Source organism: Mauremys reevesii, linkage group 2 (assembly GCF_016161935.1).
Source record: "Mauremys reevesii isolate NIE-2019 linkage group 2, ASM1616193v1, whole genome shotgun sequence".
In the NCBI taxonomy this organism is placed as follows: Eukaryota; Metazoa; Chordata; order Testudines; family Geoemydidae; genus Mauremys; species Mauremys reevesii.
In genome coordinates this window covers 88,760,296-88,772,523 of record NC_052624.1, presented here as the reverse complement: position 1 = coordinate 88,772,523, position 12,228 = coordinate 88,760,296, and the positions used below count along the sequence as shown (strand labels likewise).

Genomic DNA, 12,228 nt, shown 5'->3' with positions numbered 1-12,228 from the left:
ATACAATACTTTTCTAAAGGTAACTCATTTCTATTCCAATCCCTGTAATCTTTAATTTAACTTTAATACCTTGCATGTAGACAAATGGCCAGACTGATTCTTTCTGGTCCAAACTGGGCCCCCACCAGTGTCAACAACTGGAGGGCAGATGTTCTTCCCTCAAGATTTCACATTGTTTATATTGCTTGATGTTCTGGGGGAGAAGAAACCATCTGATGCAAAAGCACGTACTGAGTTATCTTAATCCATCTGAAAATCTTGCCAGTTCAGACTATGATGCCCTTCCAGGGAGTGAACAATTACACAAATTAATAGGTCCCTATCCATTCTGACAATAGCTTTTAATAAGGACACTTCAGCTGACGGTCTTTCTTCGATAGCTATTTCCTCAAAACCAAAAATGGGGGAACCTGCTTGAATAGGAGGTGAAGCATCTTTCTAGGATTTATGGACATTTCAATGAGCTGCCTCCCCCAATCTCACCCTGCTTTGCAAAACATGTGTGGTAAAGCTGGGAATCAATTATATTCTTTTCTCTCACTCATGACAAATTTCCCAACCCCTCTCCCAAAATGTGTCCTTTTGTATCTTTCTTCAAGACCCTACCATATCTATTGAGGCCACCTGTATAAAAAGCAAATTGTAACCTTTACTACTAAGCATCACTAATTTTTGCTTTTTATTGGCTGTGAAATATTTGTATGAAAGCCACTATGCAGAAATATATTGCATTACATACATTATATGCCTGCAAAAAGAACCACTCACCTAAACATTTGGGGCAACAGTGTCCAGAAGGAATGTGACTGAGATGCTGGGGACATGACAGAATGGGGCAGACTTCTTGTACGCAGTGTGTCCTGCCTCCCTAAGGGAAAATAGGCTCAATTAGGAAGAAAAAAAACAAACCAAACACGTGCACACACACTGGTGACAAGTCTTATAGAAGCCTTAGCAGAAACAATATTTGCCCACATATATTTCTATTCATACCTGTCACAGAGATTATATGTAACTGCCATGAAGCACTTCCTACATTCCTTGCAGAATCTCTATATGTATTACTGTTTTTCACTCTGGTAAACAATAAGCAAGTGGTAGCTTCACAAAGAGAAGTGCCTGGCTAACTGATTTCTCAATATGGATGTGGGAAAATCAAATAGAATAAAAACATAACACATCAACCTTTCTTGAGGTTCCAAACAGTTGCTGAACACTTTTTTCCATTATTTTTTACCGCGTATGCCGCTGCATAAGATTTCTTGGTTTGTCTGTGATAGAAAGCAGAGTTAAAGAACAAAAGTAAGAGGAGAATGGGTATTCTCCCAGTATTTCCACCACTTCAGGAATCCCAAGTAACCACAATCATTCCTGAAAGCCCATTCTCAGTCCAACTGTGCACACCCCAAAAGTCTGCACTGTTCAGAGAACAAAGAACAGATAGTTAATGAGATTGTCTGCCACACTCATTCTGAGAGAGGAAAGAAGCATATACTGAAGGAGCAGGGGAAAGTGCAGGAGAAAATGAGAAAAAGACAAAAGAGAAACAGCATAGAAAGTGTAAGAATAGAGAAACCAGTTGAAGGAGATCAATCAACAATATTGCGACAAGGGGGAAAGAGTAGAAATAAGGCAGGGCTTGGTTCAGGGGTGATTTCAAAGGGAAAAGATGTTGGCCTTGCAGATACTGTGTAGAGAAAGAGGCAAAAGCGTTGGGACTGGAGGAAAAAAAGTGAAGGTGACACAGAGATCAATATTCTTTACTGAAACATTATTTATTACCTGTAATGCAGTAGTACTTCAAGGCCCTAGTCAGGAATCAGGGCCCTATTGTCCTAGATGCTGTACACACATACAGTGAGAAAAGACCATTTGTGTCTCAAAGAGTTTTCAGTCTAAATAATAGCCTATGTTTTATTCTAAAAAGGAGGTTTGTAGGGGATGGTAGGTAGTAGGGTCACCAGATCACAATTGTGACAAATTGGGACAAGGGGTGAGTGGTAATAGGTGCCTGTATAAGACAGTCGCTTTCCCTGTGAAATTGGGATGTCTGGTCAACCTAGTGGGGAGGAGATATTTTTTGGCTAAAGATGGAGGGGGAGAGAGAGAGAGAGAGAGCGCGAGAGAAGAGAGAGCGCGCAACCTTTCCTCTCTCCACTGTTGCCAAAACCTTTCTGTGCACATCTCAAGACCTCAACCAAAATATCCTCCACACCTATGACTGGTATCCAGGTTTTTCCACTTTTAAAATCTAGTCACCTTTGTCCCATGAAGGGAGTTCAGTTAGTTTAATCTAAATGTCCTGCCCAATCCATAATCTAGGGCAGAAGATTCAGCCCACAATATACTTTGTATTCCTGGATGCTGCAATGAAAGAATTATGAGTAGTCTACAGCCATATGCATTCAGGATGCTTCTCTGACCTCCCTTGAAACAGATGGAAAAAGCCATTCTTTTAAGAGTTCACTGTTTGAAATTATGGTACAAGACTCCACCCCCAAACAGTACAATAGCACAGTGAACCATGAGTGAGCTTTTATGTAGCAAGAGCAGACTAATGTAGACAAATGGCCAGACTGATACTATTATGAAAAAAAATAATGTACTGTCTGTACCACATACTGTAACAAGATTTCAGACCCAGAACTCTCCGAAAATAACATTTTTTCCATCTGCCCCAAGGGGACCAGTGAAGTATCCTGAATGCACATGGCTATGGCCTGCTCATAATTCTTTCATCACAGCATCCAGGAATACAGAGTTTATTGCGAGCTGAAACTGCTGATCTAAATTATGGATCAGACAGGAAACTCTGACAAAACTAAATGAAGTCTTTCACTGAGGATTCTTCTGATGCTCAGGGAATAGCTCTTTAGGAAGAGGCACAGGTGCAGAATGAGAGAATGAATAAATCTCTCTCCCTGGCTCACGGAAATGGTGCTGTCACTCCACGGAGGGGAAAGCTCATAGAAGACAGAACCCATCCTGAAAAGATAATGTGAATGAGTAATTAGGGCATGGAGCTGTTGATGAGATTAGGGGGGCGGGAGAGAGAGAGAGAGAGAACACAACACTGATGGTGAGTTAAGGAATGATCTAGTAGCTTGGTTGACCAGATCCCTGAAATTTGAAAGGGCCCCTCCCCATAACCTCACCTAAGGATTTTGTTTTCTGCATATACACATCCCCAGAACTGTTTTGGAGCCCTACTTCTTTGACTGATCAAGGCAAAACTCAGGTGTAATCCTTCTTTGAGAAACCCCTTTCTAGTCTGTTCTGTTCTACTTAGGTTTTTATACTGCACTCCTCACAGTGCATTGAAGAGTTTAGGTGTGTAGACACAGACACAGACACAGTGTGGTTTCTGAGGTTACCCTGTCAAGCCTGTGTTCCGGGCTGAGTACGGGAGTTAATGCAGTTTTGCTCATCCTACCTCAAATAAATTTCATCATCTCTGCATTTGATTTATAATCCCCTTGGTGAATTGAATGAAGTTCCTAAAAAAAGAGGGAGCCTCTAATAAAAAATGTTCTCTTTTCCTCCAGATCAGCTCAGCCCTGGCTCACATTTATTTACAAAACAGCTTCAGTCCATCTCCTCAACAAGATTGGCTGCTGCAAAGCCACAATTGGCAAATATGCTCAGCTTAAATTATATCACATGGTACAGAAGGTCCAGTTATTTCCAGCTGAACCTTAATTAAATGGGGGGAGGGTATTATCCCCCCAAACACCTAAAAGCACCTCCTTCTGAAAATCAGACCCCAAAAAATGTGTCGGAAGTTGGGTATCCAGAAATTAAAGCACCCAAAGCCACTAGCCACTTTTTTAAATCTTGATTGTCACTAAACATAACCAATATATAAAATATTACACAGAATTCTAGGGGATATTTTATCATCAAGAATCTCACAAAATGTTGTTCAGAAAAGGCCCTAGGAAATGTGTTTTCCACCAAACAGAAATGTCTTAATTTGAGAAGTAGGGCCCTACCAAGTTCAGTCCATTTTGTTCAATTTCACAGTCATGGGATTTTAAAAATCATAAATTTCATGATTGCAGTATTTAAATCTGAAATTTCATGGTGTTGTAACTGTAGGAGTCCTGGCTCAAAGGGTGTGTGTGTGGAGGGGGGGGGAGTCGCAAGGTTATTGTAGGAGGGTCGAGGTATTGCCACCCTTACTTCTGCACTGCTTTTTCGCAGCAGCGCTGCCTTCAGAGCTGGGCCCTCGGGTAACTACCACCACTCTCCGGCCGCCCAGTTCTGAAGGCAGCAGCACAGAAGAAAGAGTGGCAATACCATACCATGCCATCCATACTTCTGTACTGCTGCTGGTGGCAGCACTACCTTCAGAGCTGGGCTCTCAGCCAGCCACCACTTCTCTTTGGTTGTCCAGCTCTAAAGGCAGCGCAGAAGTAAGGGTGGAAGTACTGTGGACCTCCCCTACAATAACCTTGTGCCTCCCCACCTCCTCTTTTTGGGTCAGGACCCCCAGTTTAGAAAACACTGGTCTCCTCCATGAAATAAGTATAGTATAGGGTAAAAGATCAGATTTCATGCGGGGAGACCAGATTTCATGGTCCACAATGCGTTTTTCACGGTGGTGAATTTGGGAGGGTTCTATTGATAAGTAATGCTAAATGCTTGTTTGTTTTTGCCTTTTATTTTTAGTTCCTTTGTGCTCAGCACCTTTTCCCCTTCTATTCACCTCTCCTTTCCCTCATCTAGGAATTTTCTCTCAAACTGAATCATGTCTGGCTTTTTATCACTGGTTTCTGATTCCAGCTGTTATGCTGTTTAGGTCCTAAGAGTGAAGCAACATTCCAGGTCTCTGCTACCCGAGATAGATATTCCAGGCTTACATATCATCATATAGTGCATGTTCAAAAAGACATAAAACAAATCAACCTATTTCATTTAAAATTATAGTAACTCCACCTGGCCTTCAGTTATTATAGAGAGTTGGTGAGTTTCAAGCTTTAAGAAAACATCAAAACCTGTACAATGCTATGATCTGGACCTTTATGTAAGCGGGGGAATGGTCCCGCTATTGTGGGGAACTTTCAAGGATCTGAGTCACTTCCTTTACCCAGAGACCTCCCTGCCCTTGAGGACTCTCCTGTTTGGCAGAGTCAAGACTGGGCCCAGGATTCCTGGGGCTCAACCCCAACCCTGCTGTGGCCACCTAGGACACTCTGCACTGGGCACCTCCTGACCCACTGATTATTCCATACAATTTAAAGCAAATACAAGTTGTTTACTTAACAATCAATTTAAAGAAAAGAATAAGAATAAATACATCACCCTGCTCTGTGGCAGGGAACATTCAAACAATGTCTCTGGACATCAAAGCACTTTGCAGTCTGTTCCTTGTAGGCCCCAGGCCTCCTTCTCAGGCCCTGGCTGTGCTGCAGGGATGCTGTGGGTGGGACACTTGAAATGGTGGTGACCACACACCTCCGGGCTTTGGGTGGTGGGATCCTTCTTTCCAGTGCCAGTCCCCCGGCAGGTTAAGGTCCCCCTCCCAGCCTGGCCTGCATGGACCCTTGGCTGGAGTGTCTGGCTGGCCCCAGTTGCTCACCACACTCTGGCTCTCTGGCTGCAGCTCTGCTCCCAGCACAGGATCTGCTCTCCCTGGGATGTGCCTCTGGCTCTCTGGCTGCAGCTCCGCTCCCAGCACAGGATCTGCTCTCCCTGGGCTGTGCCTCTGGCTCTCTGGCTGGCCCAGCTCTGCTCCCAGCACAGGATCTGCTCTCTCTGCGCTGTGCCTCTGGCTCTCTGGCTGCAGCTCCGCTCCCAGCACAGGATCTGCTCTCTCTGTGCTGTGCCTCTGGCTCTCTGGCTGCAGCTCCGCTCCCAGCACAGGATCTGCTCTCTCTGTGCTGTGCCTCTGGCTCTCTGGCTGCAGCTCTGGCCCCTCTGGATCTGGCCTGGCTCTGTTCTCCAGCTCAGCTTGGGCCCCTGCTTCCTCCTTAGCTCGGCCCCACTCTGTCTGACTCCGGCACATTCCTGCTCACACACGGAGGACGGGACCCACACTGGCCTTCTGTCTCCCTGATTAGCCGGCCTGCCCTGTCAATCAGGCTGACCTGAAGCATTGGCCTCTTGCCATTGTTCCTGGGGACTGTCAGTCTCAGGGTCCTGATTTGCCATCAAACCTCCCCTTTTAGTGCTGGGAGCTAGCAGCCAAAACCCCCACTGAATGTTAGTAAGGGGCAACAGTACATTCCCCTGCTAAAATTCTGCCACAGCCACAATAGTTACACATCCAGGCCCCATAACAACAACATATATCCACATCATATTATATTAAAAACCCATTAACAATTACGAAAGAACATTTAACATAGTTAACACTCCACATCTACTTCTTAATACTATACATAACAATATTCATCAACACACTACATAGAACCAATAAAATAAGTATCTCTAAGTCTAACAGGAAGTACACCTTTATTAGCCCTCTGGGACCTCCTTAAAACTGGTGGTTCGTTACCCATATTTTCTGTTTCCTATCCTCGGTAATACTGGGTCAGTTTGAGGATCTGGCCATTCTCGTTAGGGTTTGGGTTTGCCCCACTCTGTCCCCCTCTGTATTTGGTTTGTGGGACTAGAACCATTTCCCAACTGGTTTCAGCCTCCTCAGAGTGTACTGATCTACGCCTCCTATGGTACCTGTCTGGACTAAGAGTGCAATTTTTCAACTGGTCCCTGTGTACTACTCTCTCAGGACCTCCTGTGTAAACTGGTAGCTCGGGATTGGTGTGACCCACTGGACTTGCGATCATAAGTCCTTTTCCTACTTTGGGCAGTGTCTTTAGTTGTATTGAGAGCAACTTCACAGGCTATCTTCAGCCTGTCATGGTGACCTTTGACTTGGTCATCATAATTGGTCACCTCATCCTTAGAAAAGATTTCTTGATGTTTCTCTCATGTGCAGGAATCAGCGTGAACAGGAACTGGCAGTCTCCCATCACATCTTTCTGGAAGGTAACTCGTCCTCCCTTCTCCCTCATCATCTGCAGCTCATTTTCTGGTACACAGCGGTGTTCATCAAGGATCTTCCCTTTCCACGGAGGAATAATGGTCTTCTGTTTTCTGCCCACTTTAACATTTCCAATATGCCTCCTGGGGCCCAGGGAATGACTCTGCCTCTCCGCTCGAGCCAATACTCTACTCCGCACAGCATTCTTCGTATAGTGCTCGTGACAGTTCATCCTCCTGGTTCCTTCTCCTGGTAAGAGTAGCTCCTTCAGCTCACTGATGATGTTCATTCCTAGAATCCCTGGAACTTCTTCTCCCATATGGCTCCCTTTTGATGCTTTGTCTTTCAGGATGAAGATGCATTTTCCTGGCAGCGTTTGGCCCATATACTCTATGTCTGCTTCAAGGCACCCCGCCACTGGGATTGCCAGTCCATTAACAGCTGTTAGAAACCGTGTGCTGTGCATGGTCAGGTCCTTGTCCTTCAAATATTTTTAAAATGCGACTCTGTAATGGTGGTGACGCCAGTATCTACCAAACATCTGGTCTTCACCTGCTATATATACTTCAGCAGTTAGACAGTCTCCAAATGCTCGCACAGAAGTCGCTAGATATGCTGGCACTGACCACGTTCCTCTCACTGTATGCAGAGGATTTTCCACCAAGGACAGGCCTAGGAATCCTTCTGCCACTGCTTGGCCTTCTACTCTAGATGGACCACTCCTGGTGCCCCATTGGTTTCGAGTGCCTGGGACTCTGTTCTCCTTCTCAGTGAACATTCTCGGCTAGTATGTCCTGGCCTGTCACAAGTGTAACAAATGTATCTTCCCAGCTCATCCTTCAGTGGGCTCTTCTTCGGGTCCTGGGGCCCTTGGATGTCTTGGCATATTGGTTCATCACCTCAGTCATTACTTTCAACATCTCCCCTGTTTTTGGACAGCTTCACTTAAGCTTTCCAATGTTAGCTGTGTTTGGGGCAGGGCTTTTCCCAGCAGCTGCATTCACTAGGGGGTTACTCTTGGCTGTCTCTGCCACAGGAACTTCCTCTTCTTCTGACCACATAATGGCCGCCTGCATGAGTTCATAGAACTTCTTACTGGGCTCTTCCTTAAACCTCCTTTTCATTTCACGAGTCATCACGAAGCCCCAACACCAGCTGCTCTTTCAGAACTGTATCTGGGTCTGGAACTCGTTGAGGGTCTCGCCGCTCCACTTTGCTCATTCTCTCCTGGAGGTCATATGCATATGCCCGGATAGTTTCACCAGGCTCCTGCTTTCTCTCAAAGAACTCCTTTAGTCGGGTTCCAATAGGCACCTTGTCTCCATACACTTCTAGGAGGAGTTCAAATACCTTTTCCACATCTTTCTTGTCTGCCACTGCCATGAACTTTACTGTGGCCTTGGCCTGGCCCTTGAGATGTTCCTCTATGAAGTCTACATGGTCTTCTACAGGTACTCTTAGCACAGCTGCCTTCACAGACTTGACCCACTCTTCTACCGTATGTCCTGGTCTTGTCGGGAAGCCACCAAACTCTGTGACCTTTGCTGCCTGTTGGTCTATCACTGTCAATTCCAGCCATGGTAGAGTGCTCTACCAGGCCTGGACAGTGCTACTAGAACTCAAGCAGTAAACCAATGGGGTGGACCCTGTGGATAGGATCCTGAGACTGGGCCCAGGATTCCTCTCTGCACTGGGCACCTCCTGACCCACTGATTATTCCATACAATTTAAAGCAAATACAAGTTGTTTACTTAACAATCAATTTAAAGAAAAGAATAAGAATAAATTCACCCTGCTCTGTGGCAGGGAACATTCAAACAATGTCTCTGGACATCAAAGCACTTTGCAGTCTGTTCCTTGTAGGCCCCAGGCCTCCTTCTCAGCCCCTGGGCTGGCTGCAGGGGATGCTGTGGGTGGACACTTGAAATGGTGGTGACCACACACGGGCGGGCTTTGGGGGATCCTTCTTTCCAGTGCCAGCCCCCCTCCCAGCCTGGCCTGCATGGACCCTTGGCTTGGCTGGCCCCAGTTGCTCACCACACTCTGGCTCTCTGGCTGCAGCTCTGCTCCCAGCACAGGATCTGCTCTCCTGGGATGTGCCTCTGGCTCTCTGGCTGCAGCTCCGCTCCCAGCACAGGATCTGCTCTCCCTGGGCTGTGCCTCTGGCTCTCTGGCTGGCCCAGCTCTGCTCCCAGCACAGGATCTGCTCTCTCTGCGCTGTGCCTCTGGCTCTCTGGCTGCAGCTCCGCTCCCAGCACAGGGTCTGCTCTCTCCAGCACAGGATCTGCTCTCTCTGTGCTGTGCCTCTCTCTGGCTGCAGCTCTGGCCTGTCAATCAGGCTGACCTGAAGCATTGGCCTCTTGCCATTGTTCCTGGGGACTGTCAGTCTCAGGGTCCTGATTTGCCATCAAATTTACTCTCCTTAAAACACGTAGCATTACTTGTCCTGAGTTCAAAGTCCCAGCAGGAGTCTCCAGTGCTTCAAACAGCATGAAAAGAAGTTGTGTACAAATACAATATGTTGCTACAATAGGTCAAGAAAAAAGCAAATGGAAAATAGTTTGTCTCTCTCCTTCCCAGTATTAACTTTGGTGAACTGAAAATTCCTGCAGAAAATTACAAATTATTTTGCTGTGACAAAATCAAATGGCTATATCCATAATACAAGCCAGAATAGGGAAAGTACAGGTTAAAGATTATCTAGATAAGTTAGAAGTATTCCAGTCAGCAGGGCCTGAAATTCAACCTTAGGTTGCTTAAGGAACTAGCTCAAGCATTCTCAGAACCATTAGCAATTATCTTTGAGAACTCATGGAGGAAGCGTTAGTTCCCATATGAAGAAAGGCAAACTTAAAAGGGGGAACAAAGAGTATCTGGGGTATTATAGACCAGTCAGTCTAGCTTTGATACCTGGAAACATGCTCGAATATATTATTAAACAATTAATTTTTAAACACCTGGAGGATATGGGTTATAAAAAATAGCCAACATGGATTTGTCAAGAACAAATCAGTCCAAATCAGCCTAATTATTGGCTTAGTGGATGGAGTGGGAAGCAGGAGACATGATTTATCTCAATTTTAATAAGGCTTTTGACACTGACCCACATAACATTCTGTGACAGGGTCTGGGCAAAGGGTTGCTGATTGAGCCCTCTGTCATGCCAGCTCCCATTTAGGGTGACAGATTAGAGCTGCCTGGAGAAAACGTGGCCCTAACTGGGAGGTGGAGACAGCTGCTACCTAATTAGCCTGGAACTATATAAAAGCCTTGGGGGAAGGACAGAAAGAAAAAGAAAAGGCAGGGAGTCCCTCACTCCCTCCTGATGTTGAAGGGCCAACTACACATGGTGAAATGGTGGTGGGAACAAGCCTGTCGATAAACTGCACCAGTGGATACTAACCCCAGGGTCTCAGAGTGATTTTGGGGACTTAGCAGAGGCAGGAGCCACAGGGCCCTGTTGCGCTCTGCTACGCGTGGGGGCTTGTCTGGGATCCTGTGACAGAGCAAGTGTTTGGCAGCCTAGAGATGGAGGAGCCCCTGCAGTGGCTGGTCAAGCAGCACAAGGAATGCAGAAGGCAATGCAGTTTTCAGCAAGCTCACCAGCTGGAGAGACAGGCCCTGCTCACCTGGCAGGCAGAACAGCAGAAGAGCTTGCAGGACTTCATTCAGGAGCAGGCTGGCATCCAACAGTAGTTCCTGCAGAAAGTGGTGAGCCCCATGGGAGGTGATGGCGTTGATACCAAACACCTCTGTGTTCTTGGGAAACCAGGGTGCAGTATCCAGCCAGACTCATGAAAGACCAGTTGTGCACCTCCACCTCCCTCCCCTGCTGAAACCAAAACCCATCTGAGGAAAAAACATTCAGAGAGCAGTGAAGGGGGGTGAGAGACACACCTAGATCCCTCCTGACAAGGGTAACAAGATTAAGACATCTCCATTAGCATGCAGAATGGAGAGCAGAGACCACTCTCCTAGTCTCATCTGCATGAGAGATGGGACAGAGAGACATCTCCATAAGCATACAGAATGGAGAACAAAGAACCACACTGAACTCTGGGACCAGAAAAAGCAGGGAAGCACTGCATCATGGGAATCTCTGCTCCAGATACTAATGAACCTATGCCTGCCCACACCCAGCTCAGCAATTATCAGACCAATTGTTGTAATGAATCCTTAATTGATATCCAAATAGTGAAGCAGTCTAGTTGCATTGTGAGCTCCCTGGAAGAAAACACCACCCATAGCCAACAGTGATCAGTTCCTATTGTCTAGCCTAAAGAAAACCCTTGAATCATCAGTTTACCTATAAACAAATCTAGTGTTCTCCCTAGTGTGTGGATGTTCATCCTGTTTTGGACTGGAGAAGCCCAGCCCTGGGGAACCCAGGTCCTGCAGGATAGCTCCTGTCTCCATTGCAGACAGGAGAAGTAAAGCTCCATATGAAAACACAAGTGACACAAGCAGCACATTGATAGAATTACAGACTCCCCTTTCCCAGAAGAGTAACCCGAATAAATGAGCATACCCCAAAGGAATGGGTAAATCTGGTAACAGCGTTCAGTTGCCGGGCTAAGGACTGTGTAAAATGGGCCCAACAGATGACCCTGACGCCTTCCTAGGCACATTTAAGCAGGTAGCTGTGGGGTCTGGACACTGGGCCCTCAACTGGCTCCCTACATAGCTGGTGAAGCCCAGTGGCCTACATGGCCCTAAGTGAAGAGCAGCCCAGGAATGAAGCAGTTAAGGCAGCCATTCTGGATCAGGTGGGGCTGTCCGTGGAGAAGTACTGCCAGAAGTTCCGGTGGGTGAGGTGGACGGGGGGTTGAGGCCCCGGGCATTTGCCCAAAAGTCAATGCACGGGGCCACCCCAGCTGAGGCCAGACATCCAGACAGTGAGGGAGATCATAGACCTGAAATCATAAAGGTGTGGGTGAGGTGGCACCAACCAAATACAGCTGGGGCGGCTGTAAAGCTTACGGAGGAGTATGCTGAGGCGGACTTCCCCAGGAAGGAGGGATGGCTGAGCATGTAAGTGGAGACTGGGAGAAGGCCCAAAGAACCCCTACCCAGGAAGAGCCCGGAGAACAAACTGGAGGACATCCGAGGGGCTCCTACAGGATCCAGACTGGTTGTCTACTGGCAGTGCAGACAACTGGGACACAAGAAGGGAGACTCCCTGCACATGGATAGTGGGTGAGCAGAGATTTGGGGCTGGGCAAACGCTGGAGGGAAGGGGA

The 12,228-nt window shown here is 46.7% G+C and overlaps 1 protein-coding gene across 1 annotated transcript in view; it reads right to left on the bottom strand.

The window, feature by feature from the left end:
* Nucleotides 1-12,228, bottom strand: part of BMPER (BMP binding endothelial regulator) — a 215,892-nt gene that overhangs the window by 95,753 nt on the left and 107,911 nt on the right. Inside the window, exon 7 of the mRNA XM_039527768.1 lies at nucleotides 769-868. Within this exon, the coding sequence (XP_039383702.1) occupies nucleotides 769-868 (100 nt within the window). The remainder of the gene's footprint in view (nucleotides 1-768; nucleotides 869-12,228) is intronic.